General features: G+C 43.7%; 1 protein-coding gene across 3 annotated transcripts in view; it reads right to left on the bottom strand.

Moving 5' to 3' along the window:
• The window catches only part of bcas3 (BCAS3 microtubule associated cell migration factor), a 336,132-nt gene that overhangs the window by 294,275 nt on the left and 15,903 nt on the right, over positions 1–25,954 (bottom strand). For all 3 annotated transcript variants that reach the window (XM_056373998.1, XM_056373997.1, XM_056373999.1), the window contains exons 7-12: positions 24,374–24,446; positions 9,012–9,119; positions 8,851–8,927; positions 5,558–5,634; positions 4,831–4,914; positions 1,447–1,617 (exon numbers count right to left, since the gene is read on the bottom strand). In XM_056373998.1, the coding sequence (XP_056229973.1) occupies positions 1,447–1,617; positions 4,831–4,914; positions 5,558–5,634; positions 8,851–8,927; positions 9,012–9,119; positions 24,374–24,446 (590 nt within the window). The remainder of the gene's footprint in view (positions 1–1,446; positions 1,618–4,830; positions 4,915–5,557; positions 5,635–8,850; positions 8,928–9,011; positions 9,120–24,373; positions 24,447–25,954) is intronic.

Here is a 25,954-nt window from a genome sequence, read left to right on the forward strand (position 1 = left end):
ACCTGGACTGTTCACACCAGGCAGGTCGGATCCAGGGATTCGAACTCAGGGATTCGAACTCTCAGCTGAGTGAGTGAGTGAGTGAGTGAGTGAGTGAGTGAGTGAGTGAGTGAGTCCACTGCAGCCTCAGGTTTCTGTTCTTGGAGACAGGAAGTGGAACCTGACGTGGTCTTCTGCCGTCGAAGGCCGGACGCGTCGTCTCGCCCTGACGCTTCTCTGCTCACCACAGGCGTTAAAGAGTGGTTATCTGAGTGACCGTACAACTGTCTCGTCATAAAGAACTACCTTCTGTGAGAAGAAGAACGTGGCGTTCTGCAACAGACGATCTGGCGAAGCAAATACTGATCTGATTCAGATTTCTTTGGTTTCCTGTCCTTCTAAAATCTACTCTCTCTTTTCTTTTAGCGCCATCATGTTTTTACTCAGAACTAAACATCTAGAAACGTATAAAAATGGACAAATGAACATACGGCGGCTCTTGAGCTTCATGTGAGGTTCCCGTCGGTGCAGACCAACAGCTGACTGTTTACAGAGCGTCGCTCTCTCTCTGCTGTAAGAGCCAGGTTTTGTGGCTAAAAGCCTGGCTGTTAAAATATGCAGCGAATCTAAGTCACACCTTTCAGGGCGAGCTGTGCGGCGTGAGGTGAATGAGCCTGAGTGTGTGTCCAAGCCGCAGGAGAGAAAAAAAAAAAAAAAGCAGAGCTTGGAGATTTTCCTGTTTCCCACCAAGCCGCAGAGACCGGAGTCGTGTTTACCTGGGTCACACACGACACGACCAGAGGCGAGAACGCCAAGAACTAATTGGTGCCAATTTAATCTTTGGCGTTTGTGTGTGTGTGTGTGTGTGTGTGTGTATCCATGCATTATGAATATAAAAGGCAACAGTTTCTGGTTAACCACCGAGCAGGATCCAAAGAGAGAGTAAGCTCAGACCGGTTTTAGTCTGAGGTTGTCCTGGGATGCGATGGAGGGGAGGGGGAGGGGGGGCGCTGTCAAGTTTTCAAGAACCTAATCCATCTTCCGCCTCGATTCAAGACTCACAGTGAAACTGAAGGGCTCGGCCTGTAACTCTGCACCAAGATGAAATACTAAAGATATAAACTAACGTGTACGGTGTGAGTTACTGATATTGTTCTGACTCTGTATCCCTTCATTTGTGTTGGTGATGATGGTGCAGAGTGTTTATCTAATGTAAATGTCAATGACAGTGATGTCAGTTCTTCATGGTTTATTTCTATTGATACTGAGCTGAAGTTTCTGGATGATTCTCTCTCACTGGTGGGGAGTTACATATTGATTAAAGTTCCCATGAATACCTGGCACCGAGGTCCGTTTCATCCAAACCCGACATCCATCAGAGCAGAGAACTGCTCTACAGTTAAAACACTGGACACAAACGTCTGAACCACTTATATTTAAGTTGCAAAAAAAAAAAAAACCACCGACCTGTCCTTCGCCGACGCTGTGCGTGTCGATGATGGTGACCACGCCGGGGTTGTGGGGGCTGCGGCGGCTCGTGCTGTGAGGCGTGCCCTCCTCGTCCGGAGTGCCTGCGGGGATGGTTCCCGCCAGCTGGGTGACCACTTTACCCACCATTGTCAGGCCTGTCTTTAAAGTCTGGAGGAGCAAAGAAACAAACGGATTAGACCTGTAATATGATATGTGATATATATATATATATATACTGTATTTTATAGTTGACTGTGTGTGTGTGTGTGTGTGTGTGTGTGTGTGTGTGTGTGTGTGTGTGTGCAGCACTTGATGCCTGCTGATAACTTGTAGTGCTGATGACTTGAAGCACTGTAGCCACACGAGACACCCTAGTGTATGTGCATGTATGTAAGTGTGTGTGTGTGTGTGTGTGTGTGTGTGTGTGTGTGTGTGTGTGTGTGTGTGTGTGTGTGTGAGGCTCCTCTGTGTCCGTTTAAGGCCCAGCCAGGGTGTCTGGCTCAAACACACCTCTGTGGCTCGATTGAGGGAAATGGATAGTGCTGCTTAAGTGGAGTCTATCTCACCTACTACACTGTCTTCGGCTAATGGAGTCCAATGCGTGTGACTGTGTGTCTTTGTGTGTGTAAGCGCAAAAGGGGCCCCGGAGAGCCTAATCAGGCATTCAGACTAGGCGGCCCTGTCAATAGCGCGTGGCGCCTCACGTTTGTTGGGTCTGAGGATCACCCACTGTCTCTCTTTGCCACTCGGCCAGAGCACACTAACAGTGTCTGCTGCCTGTGTGTGCGTGTGTGTGTGTGTGTGTGTGTGTGTGTGTGTAAAATTCCACAAGAGCCATCAATTATTAAGTGAGGCGTTTGGCTCCTAATTGATCAACACTAATGTGTTTTCTAATCACTGCAGTTGTGGAGTTCTTAGTGGTAGTCCAAACAGGGGCTATTGATCTCCCGGTGGAGGGGTGGTGGTGGTGGGGGTGGTGGTGGTGGTGGTGGTGGTGGGGGGGGTCTGGAGGATCATGTCTAAGAAGCACATGAACACTAACACTCACAGACACACGCACAGTTACGACCTGATGTCGCCATCTAAACAAATTACAACCTAATTGATGTGAAAGGGTTTGTCTCAGTCCTGCACCCGGGACCGAGCGGGACCAGGACTGAGCAGGTCCGGATCAGGGAGGTCAGCTGGTCAGAGCTGTTGGACTCTATCTCTTCTATTCTTCTTATAAACAACAGCCATTACAATTTAATGCTGCCCCCCCCCCCCCCCCCCCTTTTTTTTGTTTCCATGTCTCTGGACGTCAGCACTAAGAGCCGGCGTGTCGCGCCACAAGCCAGAAGGAGATACCTTGTCATCCATATTGAGATATATGGTCCTAAATGAGGAGAGGGCAGGCGAGCAGACTGCCTGTCTGCATATCAATACCCCCCGCCATTGTCTACCCCCTTACCATGCCGCTAATCTGTTAGCGACACAGTGCTCTTTTTGATGTACACTGTCATTTGCCTGCTAACGAGACTTCTCTCACACTAGCTGTTGGCACAAATTAAGCAGGGAAGGGATACACTTGCTCTTTGTAAATCAATTAGCCCTTCCTCTGGGACCGAATGGAGAAACAAGACTAGAACCATATGAGGAGCTAGCTAGTTAGCATGTGTTTTCAAGCAGCTAAATCAGACCAGGAGTGAATGTCATCTGGTATCAAAGGCGGCTGCTGGCTGTTAGTGAGCCATCTTAGAGTCTCTCCCCCGTGGAGATGAGTGAAACAAGACCAGAGGAGAGACGCAGATTACAGAGGTAAAAAAACAGATAGGCAGGTTGATGAAGTGTCTCATAAGCTCAGCACCAGTTAGCCAGGAGAGCCAGGTGGATCCAATGTCAGCACATTTACAGATGGTGTAGGCAGAGCCTGGAATACTGTATTATGTGCTCTTTTTTATCTGAGCCGTGGCTGAAGACAGACCAGAGCAGCGTTCTGTCTTTGCACTGATATCCAGTAAAAACTTTCTGAAGGTAGCTTATGATAATACATATTAGAAACTTGTATGTTTATAGTAAACAGCAGAGTCCGTTGGCAGTGTTATCCTCACACACTTTATCTTGCCGTATGAATAACACGTCCCGCCCAGAGAGCTCTGGCAGTGGGTCGGCTGTTGTCTTGTCTTGCTCTTAGCTAAACCGTGCTAGTCAACGAGCTAACCAGGCTTAGCTGCTGGACGTACAGCTCATAAGTGTCCTCTGTACGGTCAATGCAACTGAGAGACCAAAGCTGCAAGTATAAGGTTAATTTTGTCCACTGATAAAAAATAAAATAAAAAAACACAGAGCTAACCAGCCAACATGAGCTGCGATTCAAAGATATGACACAGAACCACAACGTGAAATGCAAAGAAATGTGATGAGCATCTAAAAGCCACAGCATGAATTCTCTTTTTCTTTGTGCTTCTCACTGTGTCTCTACACTCGTCAGTTTGGTTAATAAGGTAAATTGACAAATGTTCTCTCTGCTGCTCTTCTATTGGGTGATAAAAGTCCTATCCTGCAAGGAATTCTGGGAAGTGAAAACAGAATCCCCACTCTGTTCAACTCTGAAAGGTTGAACTTATATTTTCATGAGTGATTTATGAAACCTGACCGCTGACAACAGATGTAAGTAAGTTATGATGTCTAAAAGAACCCTGGCCTTTACGTGAGCGTACACTAGCTAGCTTGTTTGTTAGCATTTAAAGCTCCATCCACAGCGAAGCAGCTAAATCTGGAAACGCTCTTCAACTCCGTGTTCATGTGCCGTTCTGGTAAAAGATCTTCGTTCACACTAGAAGCTCTAATCAATGGCTAAATCTTTTCATGTTCTTCTTCTGTTAAAAAATCTAGGGATTTGTCTGTAGCTCGTTAACGATACCTGCTAACGAGGCAAACACCTTAATAACGTTGTAATTGTGTTGTGTCGGTTTGTGTTGGTGATTTGATGCCTCGTCTTTTACAGTTTCAGCAAGAATTATGACCAATGAGCCATTTGATATTTACATTTACTGACAGAAATGCTATTGTCTGCTTTTCCTTTGTGTCTCCTGTTGTTCTAGACACACAACAAACTGTGACCCAAAACAAGGCATGCATCAAACCAGGAAACAGAGAGTTAAAAGAAGAAGAAGAAGAAGAAGAAAAAGAAGAAGAAGAAGAAGAAGAAGAAGAGCGTCAGTGTCTCCTGAGATATTTAAAATGAGTTTATGATGCAACTAAACATGTCGAGCTGTGATAAGTATTTCACACTACTCAAGATTTGTTTGTGATGTGCATCAATTCAACTCTATTCAACCACGTAACCTGAAGTATATGTATGTGAAATGTGCATGTTTGTGTCTCTGTATCGTCACTTACTTTGGCAGCATTGATCACTGTAGCTGTATAAGACTGTGCGTTGTCACCACAAGCTCCACCACGAGACTGGTGACATCTTATCAACTGCAAACACACGGAGATATACAGGTAAATACACAACATACGCTTTAAAAAAGGAAGAACTTGGAGGAGGTGGGAGAGAAACCGAGATTTTTAGACGTCCAAAAGGTTTCCACTCTTCACTCATCGGAGAAATTGATTTTCCTTTCAAAGAAACGTTGCACAACCAAACGGCCAATCTGCACTGATTATATTTCAAATACAATATCTCTCCAATGCTCCTGTCCCAGAATTACTCTTACTCTTCACAAAACTACATTTGGTCATTTCTGGAAATCCTTAGGCAGTCACACAAACAGTGGCCCCATCTGTCAATTACTTGAGTGGGCCAGCGCCAAAACACTATTATGCATTAAATGTATTGCAGGAGTGCGCAATACGACATTCTGTTTTTTTTTTTTTTGTAAATACTTAACAATCCCATTAAACAGAGGAGAACAGAAAAACTCCTGCATCTGTTGATTTTCAAAATGTTATCATCTGTAGTGGACTCTTCTTGGAATGAGTTGTTTATCCAGAGAGATTAAAGAGGCAGGAAATAGATAAAAAGGCTTTTTTTTTTTTTTTGTGGATTGTAAATATGTCGCTTTTTCTGATATGGACGAGCATGTGTGTGTGTGTGTGTGTGTGTGTGTGTGTAGACTACCTTGTTCTCGGCGTAGGCTAGCCAGCGGCTTCCCAGAGATATTGGATTGAGGCTGGGGCCGGGGCAGGGGTAGCAGCCTGAGAACACACAAAGACGGACACGCTAACAGACGCACTGGTGATAATTACAACACAAATAAACCTTCATACACATTTTAGCAAATAAAATACAAAAAATACAAAAACAAACACGTGTGCAGGGGTTTTCATGACCCCCCCCCCCCCCCCCCCCCCCCCCCCCCCCCCCCCCCCCCCCCCCCCCCCGCCGGGAGAGTGTCTGTAACTATCTTAAACCATTAATGTGTTTGTGGGGAGCCTCTTGTTTGGGAAGATAAATGGGAGGCTAATGAGGGTGACGTGTCTGTACATGTGTGTGTGCACAGTATGACCTAATGGAGACTGTGGTACCCAATAAATTGAGGATGGCTCCTCTGCTGATTGACCAGCACGATAATCCCTGAGGGGACACACACACACACACACACACACACACACAAAAACACACACATTTACTCACAAACACAAACAGCGTGCTGTCAGCAGAAATAAAAATAGCGACCAATATCCTCCGAACGACAAACAAAACGCTGTGTTCACAAACAGATAAATGTCTTGTCTTCTCTTCCCACTCAAACAGATGTGGAGGTAAACAACTGCAAGACAAACAAGAGCACATCGCGATCTATGACTAACACCGAAACTGAGCTCCAGCACGCCTAAACACACACTGCGCTCGAGAACATCGCCACACACACACACACACACACACACACACACACACACACGCACATAAATACACTGAGCTAATGCACGGAGGTGTGTGTGTGTGTGGGGGGGGGGGGGGCCTTGCTGACAATAATTTAGTGCTCTGGGAGCAGATGAGGTGGAGGCAGACAGTAATGCAGTGTGTGCTGTGTTGGAGGGTGGGTGGGTAGGGATGGGGAGAAGGGGGGGGGGGGTGTTGAGGTAAGCCACAAGGGTTGTTGGTAGCGCCAGAGAAGCCTTTTGTGCCTCTCCAAGGCCAAGCGGAGCCCGGGCGGTGAGATAACATGTGTTTGACATCCTGGGTGGAGAGCAGGGAGCCGAGTGGGGAGAGGAAACAGACGCGATGGGTGGAATCAAAGGGAGAGAAAGCAGCGTTCAGGCGTCTGAAGGCCGAACCCAGAAGGACCTTTGTGAACGTGGCAACAGCCGATCCTCATATTCTGATACTCCACGTTTTAAGTGTTTCTCTCGGTCAGAAAGAAAAACCCGAACCAAACCGAAAACACCGAAATAGTAACTGAGTCTTTTTTTCTTTTCAATCTGTATCGAGGCCATAAAATATATCCTGTGTTTCCTCTACAATTTACAGGCTCCGGCCAACAGCTTTTCTCACCAACAAACTCCTTATGGTTGGAACCATCGCGCGCTTGAACGACGATCGACGTGAAACAGAGCAGACGGTGCGAGATGAGCTCACACTGTCCAAAGGAAAAATCTGCAATAAATAAAAAAATGAATAAAACATATTTGAGTGATGAGGATAAAAACGGAGCAGATCTGCACGAGAAAATGTGCAGCACGAGTTCTTCACTGTCTCACACAGTGGAGCGAGCACGTCTGAAGGTCTAAAGGTCGAGCACGTTCATTTAGCTGTCAGTCATACGCTAGTCGCTGCCCGTCCAGTCTAACACGTTGCCAAATAGCTGCCATTTTGCTAACAGCTAACGTTGCACTATTTACCGGAAATCAATTTTTCTTCGCTGCTCTAAAACAGCAGTTAAGTGGCTGCACAGCACAACTTCCTGTGCAGGCTGCCGTTTTAGAGCAGAGAAGAAGAATTGATTTCCCGGAGGAAAACTACCATTTTATCCAATTAATAAATGACGTGGTATCAGATCAGCACACAGGCTGCGTACTCACCGACACACGATACGGTATTCTAGGAAGCATCAGAGGCATTTCTGATGTTAGTGTCATTAGTGGAACGACTCCATCCTGAATGTTTCGGCTTGTTTCAGGCCAATTCTATAATTCAGCTAAAGAAAAAAAATCAGACATTTAATCATCTGAGAAGATAAGAGGGATGAAATCATCCAGCTACAAATGTGAAGCCAGTATGTGAGTTGTTGGGAAAAATCAGAACGCCGTGGTGGGAAAACGGAGCATGGCAGCTTTCATTCATGAGTGTAACTCGTAGCTCTTAGATTTTGCAAAAAGGTAGAGCTTAAAATGATTCGAGGGCCTAGAAACTTACTTCCATCCAGTAATTGCACACTACAGTCTGTGACCGCTGATGAGTCTGATCAGAAATGATGTCTTCTTTTCTGTTTTTCTCAGCAACAGTGGAGTCACAAGCTCGTACAGTTAATACCACCAGCAGCCGCAGACGTTGGTTTACTGCACCAAAACAACACCAGCTACCAAACCGTGATTGGCGGGTGTTGAAGCTGGACGAGGACGTGGAGTCGAGAAGAGCAGGAAACAGAAAGTGTGTCTGCAGGTCGAGTCCTGGCTCGCAGCACTTGAACACAACGCAAGAAGATAAACACGGAACAAGCCTTGAGTGCTCATAAAAACACGACATCTCTCTCTCTCCGCCATCACGTCCCCGGAGAGCTGGACGTGCGATAGCGGAGAGCGGCTCGTCCGACGCAGAGCTTCGGCGCACATCACAGAGCCCTTTGTTTACTGCTTTTAGGGCCCCAAACAGACCAAACAACGTTACGAAGAGGAGGCCCATGCGTTCAGAAACGATTAATAACTATTGAGCATGTTTGGTTTCCTGTGGCCCAGACACTGATATGGAAGGCAGGCAGACAAAGAGGAGACACATTAAAGCCAGCCAGTAAGGTCAGTTTACTCCAGTCAATGACTTAAGTGGACAGCAATGGCCTTGTAATATAGTCTGGCCTTTCTTTCGCAGGATCCTTCAGCAGACATGGCAGGTACAGCCGGGAGGATGCGGGCGCGGTGCTGTAAACAGTTTCAGCTTCAAATGGACGACTTCACATCGAATTCAGATAAAAGCTAGAGAGTGCTGCACTATGGCGTGTTTGGGAATGTTAGTGTAAACTTACGTAACAGGCGCTGTTTGTTTGCACTGCTGCATATGGCACAGAGCACATTTCACAAATACGCGTTTCCACTGGCGATAAAATATTAACATTTCACATTTGAGTTTCCTCCTTTTCTTGCCAGAGACTGAGTGGCAGGTTAGGACATTTAACAGGGGTTAAATACCCATAACAGATTAACAAAGTGAAAATTTAATGAAAAACATCCGACACCGTGAGAGTCTTAATTTCTTACTTGTAACAAAGAACTTCTTGGTGAAGGTGCAGCTGTCGAACGCCGCGATCTTCTCCTGTAGGCTCACGACCAGAATACTGGAGGAGGGAGGAAACAGTCCGTTAATACAGACGGAAATAAACTGGCAATGCGTCATAAAATATGAAGTTGGTCCAGCATACTGTTTGTTGCAGTGGAGGTCATAGATAGGCGTCTTGAACTGAATGGATTTGACCATCTCCCCTGTGCGTAGAGAGTAGAGGTCAGCGCAGCAGTAGGGAGGGCTCGTCCTGGAAACAGAGGGAAAACAAAATGCATATAGTCGGTTTTTTAAATACTTTATGCAAACACAGGCATTTAGTTAAAACAGTAACCAGTGGAGATGGTTTATAGAATTTAAATATTACAATGTTCAAACATTTAAAAGTCTGTCTTGGAGTGAGACTGAGTGTCATCTCTCTTCGGACACTGGCTGTCCTCCGTTTGTTGGCGTGTTATTTTCAGAGAGTAACTTAACACCCAGTTTTAGCTGATGACAGTTTATAAAGACGGATGATGCGTCTCCACTTCCTCCAGCTGTACAAAAAATTAAGCAGAAGGATGCTGGGTACAGGCGCTGCCATCAGAGTCGGGCGTGATGGAGGTCCCGCCTTTACACCCGCTCAACCCGCTCATGACTCAAACACATTTATATTTTATCACTTTTTTTTTTTTTTAATACATTTGATTGTAAATATTTAATTGTTAAAGTTTTCTATTTATATTTAAGCTACTCGACTTGCAGTACTTTATCTTTCTTTATTCTTACTATCTTTACTGTTATGCACCGTCCACACACTTTCCATCTCTTTCCAAATAACAACTCAGAACAAAGGTGATGTATCCACCATGTACTGCATGAATAATTAATTTCTACTATCTCTGTCGGTCAGGGGGAAGATGAAAGACAACTCCAGTCCCCACAAGGCTGATTCCTGTTTCTTTAAGTCTGTTTTTTATTGTTTACCAGTTAAAGCTTTTTCAAAACTGAGGAGAACATCCAAACTCTTCCCGGTAAACTGCACATCGAGCCACGCTTTGCTGCAACCACCTCTACACTGTTCCTCTCAGCAGCTCCCTGAAGAGTTCGTACAGTATTTGTTTCCACCATGTCTCACCGCCCCCCCCACCCTTGAGGGTCCACATAGTGAAAGGGAGTAAAATGAAGGGCAGGAGGGGAAATGCTTTGTCATGCAACACATTTACTAGAAGCCTTTCTATCAACACAGCAAAGAAGAGGGTTACATGAGGAGCTTATCCAACAGCAGGCAGCGGCTGATGGCGAAGGAACATTCAGACATAAATCTTAATCAAGCAAGACTCCACCACCACCACCCGTCCCCTGTGCCCCTTCCCTCTGTCTGCAAGGAAAGCCTCTACCGGTCCTCTACTCTCTGTCACCCTTGGCGAGGGCCGTGGTGCCGCGTTGGCTGAGGATGCCGGGGTGAAATGTGGTGTTAGTTTTGTTTCTTGAGCCATAGGACTAAGTGCTTTCAACAGTCTATTTAGTCTGCTTGTGCATACTGAGCGCAGTTTCTATGCTTCATCAGTCTTAGCATGGACAAACAGGAGGCGCTGGCTGGATCTCAAAATTACAACGAAGGTCAAAGTATGCTCTGTTTACACTGTGACTCAAAATTCAGAGTTTCTGGTTTAAAAAAAAAAAAAAAAAAAAAGAACATGACATTATAAAAGATAAAAAGAAAAGAGCTGCACGCTCACATTGATTATAAAGTGATTGTAATGATTGGGTTAGGAAAGGGGTTAGGCTGATTTGACAACTTGATCAATGAGGAAACCCCCTTCCTGCTGACTAGAGCCAGCACAAGACACCATTAGGAAATAACAAGTTTAAACAGCGGACAGCTATTGCCAAGTCCCAGAGGGAAATCTGGACATTATTCAAATGACGAGCTCATAATGGGAGGACTTTCATCCATTACAAGACACAGATGACCTCAGCCATGTTGAATACTCCTGCAGCACACCCTGTTCCACTGACCGACTCTGCTGTGTCAAGGTCCGTCTGCCTTCCCGATCACCGCCGCTGCTCCTTTTCTTCTTTATGGCGGAAAAACATCTGCTTCCCCCATTCAAAAAGCTCCGACACATGCACATGCACTTTGTGAAGTACCGATTGCAAAACAGTGGAGAAAATTAGCTATTTCATAACATATATCGGAGTCTAACGGAGCTGGAAAGACACCTTAAAACAGCTAGAGCTCTGTACACACATACACACAACAGTGCTTTGAGCTACGTGCTAGTGTCAGCATGCTAACGTTAACATCATCATCCTCCTGTCCGTCTGGGATGTATAATGTTTACCATGATCCCCATCTTAGCTTAGCATGTGAGCATGCTATCATTAGCTAATAAGCACTAAACACAAAGTGCAGCTGAGGCTGTTGTTGTTAGTTTTGCTCCATGAAAAGTCATCAGGCTATAAAAGTGATTAAGTCTCTACAAAACGTCACGGTAATTCATCCAGCAGTGGTTGAGATATTTCACTCTGGACCAAAGTCGTGAACCAGATGTGATCACCGGAGCCACGCTGCTAGCATGGCTAAAAACACCCAGGACTGTGGGTCGTCCTTCGAGGCTGGATTTTAGAAATCTGAAAGGTTATTATCAGACCAGTGACTTTCTCCAGTGTCTCAACGCAGCAGATTGAACAATATAATCCAGGAGTCAGAACCGTTCAAATGAAGTGCTTTGTCAGATTGTTGGGCAGCATCTGAAATCCCCTGTCAGACGTCACAACCAAGGGAAAGAGTCCAGAAACCGACGTTCCAACAAGCTTGCATTAAAAAACTAGGTGTGTGAAGATGAGAAGGTACGTAGGATTTTCATTTATCTCTCAAGCACTTTCTTCTGTCTTTGCAAAACTAATTGGACCACTTTAAGCTACCAAACGCTATCAGAGCAGGGGCGTCCCTCTCTATCTCAATCTCTTGGAAACTCATCTCTTCAGAGAGAACACCTCTAACACCCTAACACGTCTAACTAGCTCTTACTGTGAACTTTCACTTCACTATTTTACCTGATCTCCTTCACTTATTACATAGACGTAGTATTTAGAAGTTACCCCGAGGTCTCCTGCTGCCCCGAAGCTTCAGTGTAAGTGCCTTTGGATAAAAGCATCTGCCAAATGACTAGATGTAATGTAATGTATATTTGTGCAGTGTTTATCATGCCTCACAAGCACGGAGCCTTTCTTTCAATAAAACAGCAAATGCCAACCGGCCTGTGGAAGCTGCGCTGTGTGTGTTGGCTAACAAAGAGCCGAACTTGGAAGAGTCTGAGAAACGAACGTCGGTGGAGAGAGTCCGTGAGGGGAAACATGTTCTACGACTGAAAGAGCAGAAGTTAGGGCTGAGGTTCAAAACCTTTTCTGGTCTGAAACTTTTTAAGCCTCAAAAGGTTTCATAACTGAAACACAAACTACAACCCTGAGAGGTCGGTGTGAGTAAGGTCTGCATGGAGGAACCTCAAAGTGTATTTCAAACCTATTTCACTCAAAATCATTGTAAGAATCTGTCTCATTTGTTTTTAGTATTAGACATCGCCCACGACCACATCTGCATTTAATATAAAGCCCAGGCCCTTAGCCCACAAATAACAGTGTTTGAGTATATATGAGCGGCCTCTCCAGGTATATAAGATACATAAGTTTTAATGCTGTCACGCTCGCACAGAGAGTGGTACTGCTTACACACCCATGCTGATGCAGCTGTCTCACGCAGCCGTATGAACTTAATGACATACGTGGAGGACGAAACCTGTCGTCACTGGCTGCTGGGATCAGATAAAGTTGGACAGTGAGGATGTCACTGAAAATCCGTCCACATAACTGCAGCTACAGGCCACAGCGGAGCCTTTAGACTCCGCCCACAATAATGGCTTCAACACAGTCCGCTGGAACGCTGCATGTAAACTGTGTGTGTGTGTGCAGCCGTCAGAGGATCTGGTTCTGGACCCTGATTCTGAGGCACAAACAGGACTTCATCAGCCAGTGATAAAGCCGTCACCCAGCACTGCTAAAACACACACACACACACACACACACACACACACACACACACACACGATAGTTAACATCAGAGGCAACACTTTGACACACAATTCATTTCTCTTATCGCAGACAAAGGCAGGAACACACACCCAGAGATGCAAGATGAAGTAACTGCTGCAACAATATCCAACAACCATCTTGATGACTGATACATGAGTGTATGCGTCACATGTGCACACACTTGCACACTTGCACACAAACACACACACACAGATGCACACTAGTGTTGCGCTGTTGTATGTTTCCCATGCCAGAGTCTGGATAGAAATGGCGCCGAGTGAGCCCCTCAGATCTCTCGGCCCGAGCCTGGCGCTGAGGCATTGTCCCAGGACTGCACGTGTACAGTGTGTGTGTGCGTGTGCATGTGTGCGTGTGTGTGTTCCTGCCTCCAGTCCCAGTGAATATTCGCTGAGGAAGATAGAAGAGGTGCCACAGGAAAAAAGAAGAGTTTGGAACAATCCCTGATTCATGTTTCCGTCCTGATGGTTCAGAGTCTCTGTCAACATTTGAAAGGTCCTCACACTGCGAGCACGGTGACCGTTACAGATCAAGAGTACAGGCATTAAGATTAATACAAAAATTTCACCCGACGATAATTTACTTTCAGGCGGCTACATCATCGATTTCAGCATTATCAGAGCCCGATCAATCCAATTCAAAGCTCTATCCCGAAAAATGGGCCTCTGGAAATTGATTCAAAGGGACAATGATAACCCATTATTATAGAATCAAAATGGCACAGGGTTCAATTGTTTTGCTTTTGCAGTATTTTAACAAATGACCCAGTTCTAATGGAGGCAATGCGGGGTCAGATGTAATAAGATTTCCTGATGCCGGGGACGTTGGGGCGTAGGTTGAAAGCAAGGCTAAATCACAATTATCATTATGGATTATGGCGGGATGTCAGTCCTTGCACATGTTAAGGTGACGCCGGGCACCATTCCCCAGCTCAGTAACAGGCCTATTATGATGGCCCTATTAGATCAATGTGTCAATTACTATTACTCAAACTGGCCCTTGGGTCTGAAAGGATACGAAATGAAGGAGATGGAGGGAAGGAGGCTCGGCTCATTTACTTCCTCTGATAGGACAAGAAGCCACTTCAGAAATGAAGGAGAAAATGGAGCAGCGACGCCAGATACCAAACACAAAAAACCCAAGATGATAAAACAGGGTCACTGCTTTCCTTTGGGTAACAACGGAAATGCATCTTCAGCAAGCTGGCAATAAATTCTTGGTCAGATGCTCTGTCTTGTTTACTTATTTTTTGTCTCTTGAGTTAAATTAAAATTTTCCTAATTTCAAACTTAATCCTATTTAAGCAAAGGTCTTGTAGGACTGCTTTGTGTTGAGATAAAAGTCTAATTAATTCAGACCGTACAAGGCACAGCAGTGTGCGATCGACTTCATGGCGACAATGTTAGCATGCAGGTGACGTTTACCACATTTGCCACGCTAGTTTTACACACTATAAATGATAGCATTGGCTATTTAACACACACAAATGGACGGAGATGTCATTCGTTTTCCATCTATCTGGTCATAATTTTTATCTGATGGTGGCTCTAGATGAAAAGTGAAGGCACATCCTCAGAGAACCAAAAGTATTTGTCAATTCAACCACTAGATATGAGACATTTTACTGGATAAGTGTAAAAATTTGACCTGATTGATGCCACATGAAAATTCAGTGCATCAGCGAAAGACATTGAAGGTCCCCAGAGGAATGAACTACAGCTCACAGCAACCCAAGTAACAGTGGTTGAGGTTTTTGGAACCAAAATTGGCAACTTCATTGTTGAGATATTCAGTTTGGACCAAAATAATGGGCCCCTGAAGATTTAGTGATGCTAAAAAGGTTTAACATTTTATTCTCACCGTGAGATATTCAAATTATGTTTTGGCGTCAGCGCTGAGACTTCATCATATTGGCTCTTGTATCTGCAGATTTTACACACTGCTACAGCTTTCACTTTTAGTGGAAAGAAAATAATAGACTTGGCTTGGGGTCCATTTTTTAAAGTTTCTACCATTGGATTGGCCTTTCAGTAAACCCTGACTGTTTGGGTCTTTTTCTGACCTACTGCTCTGCACTGGCCCAGACTTGTAAAATCCTCCTGACAACACTGTGTTTAATGTGACTTTTACATCCACGTGTGGGGCTTAATTTTAGACCTGTTTATAATGGTCATTACGGACGGCGTGTGCCTCATCATCGAGCCATTATCAGCAATCTAGTCTGTGTACTTCCTCCTCGATGAAACATGTTGACATCTGTTATTTTAATTCACAAATCAATGCTGTGCTTATTCCACGGAGCATTTTCCCTCTGGCCGAGAGACTCGGCTCACATCCTTTTTACGAACGTGAACTGAACCAGGAGATCAAAACCACAAAGATTTCATGTGGCTGTAGAAAGCATAGATGGGGAATTAAAAAGTAGGCAAATAATTCATTTACAAGGAAGGGGACGTCACCACATTTCCGACTGGTGCTAAGTTTTATAAGCTCTCCAAATACGAACGACAATTACACGCTGTGGGAATGCTAAACAAATACAACCTCGGTTTGGGAAGTCCAGGCTGGCTCTGCTGGGAGAGAAAACTCTGATGATCCAACTGCTGAACTTCTGAGGAATGGTATTTCCACTGAGGTTCAACTGATACGGGCCTTTGAATACTGAAACCAGAAATTTAGGATCAACACTGCCAGTATCCAACAGTTGATGCCAGCATCCAACAAGTAGTAAAAGTTCTCTCTAGGGTTTTATTCTGGGCAGGACCTCTGAAGAAGCTTTTAGATAAAGTGACAGAAACTGTCCACTGCAACAGGAAAGCCAAACAATAATTTATAGGAAATTGGTAAGTGCATCTACAGAATCCTCAAATTATAAAAGAATGGCGTTGACAGAGGATCTTCAGACAGATATGACAGAATAGGAAAAGGGAAAAGTCTGGTCTTCAAGCACAAAACTCATCTATTAATACCAGATTTAAACTGATCAAATATAATTGGCTCATGAGGACGTGTGCGACTGCAGAAAAACGTAATAAATTCAATCCTAAAATCCGAGACAGGTGTATAAAATGTACACTATCTCATTGCATGTGGAGGTGTAAATACAGAGAGGACTTTTGGAAAGGGATCATCTATTCTAACATTATCCAGAAAGAAAATCCCTGTACTCCCAGAGATTTGGATTTCTTGATCTTAGTCCAAAAACATTGACGATAAAATCTCATGACAGTAAATTGGTTAATCTCTGTTTATTACAAGTCAAACGTCATATTGCTAGAAATTAGGAAACTGTAAGTGGAGCTTCAAATTAATGAACTTTCTTTCTTTTACCAAGTGAGACTGTATCACTTAGTTTTTTTCTCTTCCTTTTGATATGCAGGTATAAACATGTTAATATATGTTTATATGTTTGAATAAGAATGATTAAAAGAATGATTAAATGTTTGAATTATTGAGCATCATTTTGTAAAACAATATTATTGGTGTCATAAATGATGATCAGTTCATGGTGAGAGGTTGGGAGGGAGGGAGGGAGGGAGGGAGGGAGGAAACGATATACTATCAGTGTAACCCACATTCACAGGGTGAGATTAGGGATAAGGTCCATTGAGTAGTTATAGGCATCGATCATACCATATGAAATTTATCAGAAGATGCAGTTTGCCCAGTTTTCTTATTTTCATATATTATGTTCCTCACATTTTCTTCTCACTTTTAAGTGTGAATGAAAAATCATAATTGCATCTATAATTCCATGACAACGGGGGAAAAAAGAAACATGGTAGTACGACATCCGTTCCCCCTGCTGCCTCCGGGTATTTGTTTTGTTTTTCTCACTCCCGCTCCTCTCGGTCTCAAACCCAGAGCCGCCCTACACAACAAACACCGGCCACATCTGAGGCCGCTGGGGGGCTTAAAGGGAGCCACAGTCATCCCGGCGAGCTGCGGGCATTAGTAGGAAAGTAATTAGGGTAAAAAGTTCAACCACAGCTCCGAGTTTGTAGAGCTGCCAGTAATATGTTTCCTTCACTGTTAAACACGGCACATGAGAGTATAATGGCTGGCATTTTGGAAACACACTGCAGAGTGTGTGTGTGTGTCAGTGAGATCATGTGTGAGCATGTACAGACTCTTACTCACTCTTAGCATTTATGTATTAAAGTTTAAAGTGCAGGAAAATAGCAGACAACCATTAAATCTGACTGATTCAATTTTTTATTTATTTTTTACTCACTTTGGGAGACGCCCAGCGGTGACACGGTGTAAACAATGAATAAAAATTCAACATGGGAATTTACAAATAGTGGCTGCAGGAAATATCCAGTTTTATATTTTGGTTAAAAGTGGTTATTTTATCCATATACATTTAAAATCTACAACACGACTCAGTGTGAAGGTCTGAATACTTTCTGAACCCACCGTATATGCAGTCCATAAATTCAGCTTATTCCTTCTTCCCTTGACGGCAGTGAAGTGGATATTAATATTCATTACCCAAACTATAGCTTGCATTAGATCCAATTTTAGCCACTTTAGCCTTGTGTGCCAGTTTTCTGTCTGAATTAAGTGAAAGCACTTGACACAAGAAACATCTGGTTCTCGGAGGAGTTTCTCTCAGAGCTGTATCTGGAGCCGCGACCGGTTAGCTTTGTCTTGCGTGAGGATACGAGCTAGAAGACATCTTGACGCCAGGACACAACATGTGTGTTCAGTGCAAATGAGCTAATGATTATTTCATCAGGTGTTAATACTTCTGGTTCTCAGAGCTCATTTTCCAGCGTTTACAAGAAGCTCCCCCCCCCACCCTTCACTAAACTACTGGAATCCTCCTTCAATAAAACTCGGTGAACAACTGAAATTTTACCTTTACAACAGTCTCGTCCTGTAGCCAAAACAAATTAGCAGCACTGTTGTTTCTGTCAGAAGCCACAGACGGCGACAGACGACATGAGAAGTCAGATCGGTTAATGACCAGTTAAAAGCGCTCATGGAAAAAAGGCCTAACAGCTCTACAAGCTGTAAAAGCACACGTTTTCTTGTCTCAGCGAAGCTCCAGTTATACAGCCCCACAGTCTGCATGAGGGGGGGCTGATCAAAGCAGCAATCTGCAGACAATCTTGGGGGGGGGGGGGTGAATCCATGACAGGATGGCTGCACGCTAAATACCAATCGTGTCCCTGTAGTGCTTTTTGTGCATGTATGTGTTATGATACGTGTCCAGGCTGCGAGGACAGACAGGGACACTGAGTGGAATCACAGCCTGGGTTCATCAAGTGTCCCACAATCTCTGCGCTAAAAGTTCAAGCTAGAAAATGAAGCTAGTGCTAGAACGAAACTCGCTCCTCCCGCCCCTCCGCTCAGCCTTAAACCTACATCCTCGCCGCGTTCGCCCGCCGCCTCAGCTAATGCACGCCAGCCTGTGACTCAGCGGCAGCGGCGTCTTCCAGCAGCTAATAATAGTTGTAGTAATAAAAGCCTCAGTCAGTGTGTGTTGGGGAGTAGCAGAGCGGAAACGTGTTCGTGTTCACGGCCGTGAGCTCTCACACCTCACTCTGACCTTCTCTGATTGGTTAGAAGGACGACCACCAGGAACAAATCATGATGACAGCGGAGGCCTCATCGAGATAGCCAAACGATATTGGTGACAACGCTATCATGGTTATATATCCCAAAACAAAAAGCTTATATCTCAAAATAGTATTTACCAATAAGACCCTGAGCTTTAGGCTCCTGTGTGTCACTAAAATAATTAATATATATGAATATATATTCACTGCCACTGTTCAATTCACTTCTCAACGACACTTCCTTCCTTCCTGTTTCCTTTCATTGTGTTGGGAAATAATGATATGAACATATCTCTTTCATATAGCTCTGTCATTGGTCATTTTAAATAAATAAATGACTGAATACATTTATAAAGCTGCTTGTATCACTGCAGCTTGTTTTTCCATAATTTCAGTGAAAGGAAATGAATAAATCTGGACATTACCTGAGGTACTGGATGCAGGGGCGTCATGCGCTTCCTTTTACATCCCAAAACAAGCCAAAACAAAACTAAAGGTTTACAGCTCACCTCTGGGGCATGATGATGTTTAGCAGATAATATTGACTATGTTTGCCATTTGCTTCACACAAAAGTGCAGCTGAAGGAATGAAGGTATTTGTTGAGAAGTTATTAGTTATAGTTAATTATAGTTATTTCCTAAGAGGACTATAAAAGATTTCTTACTTTGAGTGGCTTGATAAACACGGGTTCTACTAAGAACCATCAGTGTTACTTAACAAAGGCAATGCTCCGATATATTTCACGCAAAGTCTAAGAAAATGACATTATCGCTTCTATAGACTTGGTTTAACATGAAGGGAAAGGGAAAGTTTAAAGTCTAGTAAAATAAAATATTAATTGCTTTGACCACAGAGGCCTGGTTTAGGGAACGGGGATGTGGTAAAGGTTTGAAAAGTCATTACTAATCATTCAGCCTGTCGGGCGTGTTTATATGCACCACTTCCAGTACTACTGAGTTTAATCTGACTTCCTATTTGAAGGGGGGAAAACTGGCGAGGCAGAACACATTTTCGACAGACATAAAACAGACATGCAAGTCAAAATAAACGCTCTGGAATGAAGCCTGAGTCTCGCAGCCCTGCATATGTACTGGGCAAGTGTGTATGCATGTATATATGTGTGTGTGTGTGTGTGTGTGGTGGGGGGGGTGAAAAAAAGGGGAAGTGGGAGACCAGATTACAGCCACTCTCATTTCCACGCAGGGGCATGACAAGAGGGTCCAGGTATGACAGTCACACGACAGTCCTGCCCACAAATTAAAGACAAACTGTGAGGACCAGCAGAGCAACGTCTTGTGTGACGCCCGAACAGCTTCATGACGGCAGCAGAAATAAAATCTAAATGTGTGTGGACTCAACTGGACAACTTCCCTGAGTCACTGATGGGAGTATCCAGCCTAAGCACAGGCTCAGATAGTAGCAGCATGTGTGTGTGTGTGTGTGTGTGTGTGTGTGTGTGTGCGCCTGTGGGTGGTCATAATGTGACAGTGAAGAACACCATAACCTCATGGTGGATAAAAAGCATCACTTCTCTAAATCCCCTTAATCTGGTGGATTGTTTTATACAAATGCTTGATGATTTCCATTTCATACACTTTAGAAGACGGATACATCCGGTGCACAGAGAAAAACCTGTCATACAAATGCACTGAAACACAAGGGCTTAGTGCCGCGATGGGCTTTTGCCATCAAGTGTGTGTGTGTTTGTTTGTGTGTGTCTGTGTGGACTAAGTGGAATTTGTTGCTACCAGCCATGTAATTAACAACCTGCATTATTTCACTACTAGATTCTAGTATAGATGCTCTGGAGTATGAAGGGCTTTTTGCCAGCATTTCATTTTGCTTGTGCATTTAATGTCAATGTGTGTGTGTGTGTGTGTGTGTGTGTGTGTGTGTGTGTGTGTGTGTGGGTGGGTGGGGTCAGTTTCATGTAGCAACACACCATGAAACTGACCTGATTATTATAAGCCAGATACACGTTGGTCATGCTGGATTGAAGAGTGAAATCCCTCCACATCCGACTGTCAGTCTCTTGATAAAACTTCCATGTCTGACTTTAAACTTGTTTTCTGAAGTTCAGGGAACTGCACTGTGTTGGTTTTAAATTTTTTAAAGCTCATAAAATGATATGGTATCACATAGTTTTAATGCAGCGGGGGAACTTAATAATGATAAAATGTTGTGATAATTGGGATATAAAGAAATGGCCACATTTAATTTTTTACAGAAACTTCAACAGGTTTTCAAGCCGACTGAATCTGAAAAACGTACTGAGTGAGGGACATCACTGAAGCTCCAGCGCAGTAGGAGACCTTGCAGTAAATACTAAGTACTACATCTATTAATGAGTGCAAGGAGATCAAAATAAAGAAGTGCACCAGAAGTGCAGAGTAAGTGTTAACTTGGTCATGTATTACGAAATATTCAGAAGCATCATTTAATTTGACCAAACGTGCTCCTCTCACATGGTGACAAAGATTAGTTCTGCATATTTTTGAAAAGTTGGATTATCTTCTAAATAAAATACTCAGTGTATTTGTCTGGTTGCGGCTCTGCTGTGATATATTTCCTGCAGGCTCCATGTCGCATGTCACGTTACAGCTGTAATTACACCTTTGTTCCACACAGAACAACAATGAGATCTGTAACCACAAGTGCTGCCAAATCCACAACACTCAGTTTATATTTCACACTTTAAAATGCCATTACAGTTGAATAATAATAATAATCAATCATTTAACTCAGTGAAAAATAATTAGTCATCTAATGGTTAAATGTAGGAGGAGATATGAAAAAGAATTAGTTGTATCTGCCTCTTGAAATGACATTTGGGGTTTCCTCACAAAACTAAAATGACGGTATAAGATAGGAATGATAGTGGACAATATGAAGCAGATAAAAACCCAGATAAAGTCTTTCCAAAAATAAAAAAAAAAGGCCTCAACGGTGACCACAATATCTGCTCAGAATATCCATGTGTATTAGCTATAACCTCAAAGTAGCACATCTAGTAGTAATCTGCACGGTGAAAGAGGACTATATTGGTTAAAAGAAAAAAGGACCACATCCTCTCAGCATCTGGAGATGTTGTGAGGGGGCAGTCGGAGGTTGGAAATGTCACTGACAGTTCCCAAACCCCGGAGAACAAAGCGCACTTATTCATCACTGAACTTTTGCCCAAGACGTGTGTGCACTCAGACTCCCACAAACAGTTAAGTTGCGTCTGTGTTGGCCATAAAATTTACATTCACCGAGAGAGAGAGAGAGGGAGAGAGAGAGAGAGAGAGAGGGGGAAAGAGAGAGAGAGCTGCCTTAAATCTCCCAGAATTTTAATACCTATGGATGTAATTAAACTGAATGAAAATAATAACAACACAAGCAGGGGAAGGAAACACAAATCCTTTCCAGAAATGTGAGCAGACATACCAAGGTCTGCAATGGCACCAGCATTCTTTACTAATTCCCGAAGCCCACTGGCACTGGTGCAGAGAGTGAAAGGGACGCATATGTAGCTTTACTGTCAAGAAAATCACTGGATCCATACATTGTTTGGACTTAACGCATAATCCTTTCCATTGATAAAATTATGTTGAGTGTGCCTGGCTGGAAATCCACAAGTACAGGGCTTCAGCACACATGCTTTTTCCCTTCTCTGGTTTTCCTTTAATTTGCAAATCTTGTAATCTAAGCCTAGAGCTGACTGAACCAACTTCTAAACCAGCACTGCTGTAGCGGCCAAGGCTCCAATCTGTTTTCCATTTAAGTGTCAAGACGGCATCCTTTTTGGTGGTTAACAAAAGCTGTTATTTCAAAATGATTATATGCTAAAAATTGTGTGAGGACCTTAGTAAGTTTATGAACAGGCCCAATGGAAAGTACAGCGCTGCACCCGGAAGCCTTTTTCCTTCTCGTCTTTGACCAGAGTGTTATTTACCAAGCACTTCTGTAGGGGGAACAACCAGGCTGTGCCATTCAGCCAGAGGTCAGGGTTTCTGCTTTTCAACACAGTGCATGTTTTCAGCATTAGTGTCGAGCGACGCCTGGGTGATTCGCCAAACCGTCAAAACGCTGCCTGTCTCAGAGTCAGTGAGGACATAGGAAAAGCAGAAGCAACCGTAACGGCGTTAGAGAGACAGGGGCGGCAGTCCCTGGAAAACATCAAGAAGGTGGTCTCCATCAAGGCCCAGCTGAAGTCAGACTTCCTTATTTCATTTCCCTGGGAGGATATATTGAGTTAAATTTTGTGTTGCTCTGGAAGAGCAGCATAAGTAAATGGAGGAGGGGGAATGAGGGGGAAGAGCATGGACCGAGTATGAGTAGGCGAGTGCAACATGCCTTGGGGTCTGTCACTTCTTGAATTCACTTTCTTGCACTAAACAAAGACATGACATCCCCAGTCCCACACCCAGAAGATATCCAGGATCTACACATCTGTTTTATCTCCCCTCTGTCTGCCTATGGAGGGGGGGTGGGGGGTGGGGGGTGGGGGGGGGGGGGGGGGGTCAGGTACTGCTCACATTCCAGCCACAGTGCCACTAAGAACCTATGAATCACAGTTACTAAGCCCACATCACTGGCTCAGCTCCGGTCGGGTGCATGTGAAGGGTTCATAATAAGAAGTTGGGTGTCCTTTGATGTCTCTTGTTATTAACAGAAAATTACTTTCAGTTATAGGAATTGTGTTCCTCTTTCCTCTGACTCTGCACTTTTGACAGATAAAACAACACATGCTGCTTTAGTCCACGTCTTTCTGGTCAGTGTGTACTTACGTAGATCCCCCCTGAACGTAGCCCAATAAGGATTTACTTGTATCTTAAAGTCCTTGTTTCATTGGGTCACACTGCAATTTAACAGCAAGTCAATTAAGTTTCAAGATCCTTCGAACAACTTTATTCCCTCAGGCCTCTGGAAAAGAGCAAAGGGTCAAGACTGAACCAACAAATATGAATATGAGCTTATATTGTCACTTGGTTTTCATTAGTCAGAATGAGAAGAGAGAAGACCAAGTCATGTTTTTTCGTTTTTTGGGCTTTTTTTGTTGTTGTGATGATGAAGAGCGTTGTAAATGTTTTTTAACCTTTGGCTTTGTATAAATGGCCAGAATTTATCCAACAAATCAAAGTATAATAGTTAAACAGTTTAGTTTGATTGATTTTGGCCAAACTAACCATGAGTGATTATGTACTGACCTGCTGTGGCAATGCACAACAAGGTGTCCTCATTTAGTAGAGGCATACAACTGTCTGTTTCTGGGAACTGCTAGTCTTCGACACACATATTACACTGTGGTGTCCCTCAAGGTTCAATTTAAGGCCCCTTTGTGTTTACGTGTTAAGCTAAGCTGTATAATTGAAATGCACATTTGCCTTCAATGATACATGCATTGGGGGACATTGTGGTGCTATTTAAATGGTTTATTTTAATCAGTGTTGTGTATTTCACATTTGTTTAGGGTTTCCGGTAGTGTATTCCAAGCCTGGCGGGCCACCTGGCCTAAGTTGAACCCCCGCCGGACCTAAGCATCAGGTAGCAGCTTGGTTGGAACTGTTGGAAAAATCCCAATCGACATCTGTTGGTTAAAACACGACCCCCAGCTTTGAGTCGACGAAGTGCCGCTGACGAGCACCTTGTCTTCGGCCATCAGACATGCCAGGACAAGTTCAGATGGCGGGGCCACCACATCGGTCAAAAACTCCATAAAGGTTTTACCAGGCCTGACCCCCCCCTCTCCCCCTTTGTATGTGGTTGATGGTTCTCTAATCAGTAAATACAAACTCAGACTCACAGCAGCACATGGGAAAAGAGAAGCAGAGTGTTCAGTTTTACTACGATGTGTGAACTCACCCGGAGGACCCTGTGCTCTTGCAAACCCCCAGCAGGGGCCTCTTGTCAGCAAAACTGTCCATCTTCAGAGGACCTGAGAGGGACGAGGAGTCAGAGAAAGAGGCAGATGAGAAACAGAGTGATCTGCACACAACAAAGAGGGACATTCTTCACATGTGAGGCCTCTAGTGCTGCCCACCCTCGTTCAACAGGCAGCCTATTACCATGACAGGAAACGTGCTGATTACATTACTACTGTTGCCCTGTAATTCAATTATGGTCATCAAACATTTTTGATGAAGGGAGAATCCACCCCCCTCCAAATCAGGCCTTGTTTTGCAAGTTACTGGACCATGACACTGAATCCCCGTGCTGTAAAGACTTTGGAGTTCTACTTTTTTCTCTGATTCTCTACTGTGTAAAAGGTTTAGAAGAATGTCTGAATGAATGAAAGGAAAATGATTTAAAAAAAAAAAAAAAAAAAAAACCTTTTCCAGAAAAATATAATTAAAAAATAAATGACAGAACTGAAATAAGCCGGAGAAATCTTTTGAATTTTGCAAAACAGAGTATGATTTTCTGTCTATCTCCTTGTTGGTTTTTTGGGTTTCAGGGTGGAATTACACCACAGTAAAAACAGGGCAGGCATATTTAAAAAATGAATAGAAAACATGTTGCATTTAGTGGACTTATCCCATATTTTCCCTAATTGTGTCATTCTTGAAGACAGGCGGGGGATCAGGGGATTGAGGGGATGGGGGTGCTTAGATTGAAGAAGATGTTACCCTTTAGAGGACTGTAATTTGAGGCTTGACAGTAATCAGCCTGAGTTCCTGTGGTATGGCGTGAGAGCAGAAGTGCCTTCCCTACCAGCCTTTAACACTCCCGACAAGGTCTTTTCTTCTTTCGTGTTTCTGTCATCAGACATCAGTCCCACTCAAGATATTGAGCCGTAACATAAATATGACTCTTGGAGACTCTGTGAAATGGTACATTTACTAAAAAACATTCTGGGGGGAAAAAATGCAACATTGCGTGAATTGAGAAACTTTCATTTGATTACTACTGTAACAGCACTGTTACTGGACGGTAACTGAAGCAAGCACTGCTTACTTCTATGTGGACTTGTGCATGCTTGAATGTAACAGTGAGGATGGGTTCGTGTTTAGATAATACCAAACATGGCTTGAAACCTTATAGACAACGTGTTTATTGTTAAAAAACTTCAGAGACGTACTTTTACAGTGTGGGAGCATCCCAAGTGTAGCTCCATTGTGAAGACATATAAACTGACCTCCACTGAAAAAGAGCACAACGACTTACAGTACACATACACTATATATATATATATATATATATATATTTATATTCACATTTCCTCAATGCTCATTTGTTATCAATTAAGGGAACAATGTTGCCTCATTTTGCAAGACAACGGAAGATCATAGGTTGTAAACTCCAGAGAGGATGTGGATAAATGCATTTACTCCCTTTAGAAAAGCAGCACTTCCTTCTCTATTCTAGGAAAGGGGAACCTTGCCTTATTATATTCAACACCTATTTTCGGGCATTTCTAAGTCCGCCCACCCACGGCCTTGCATC

The sequence above is a fragment of the Seriola aureovittata genome, chromosome 4 (assembly GCF_021018895.1).
Source record: "Seriola aureovittata isolate HTS-2021-v1 ecotype China chromosome 4, ASM2101889v1, whole genome shotgun sequence".
NCBI lineage: Eukaryota > Metazoa > Chordata > Actinopteri > Carangiformes > Carangidae > Seriola > Seriola aureovittata.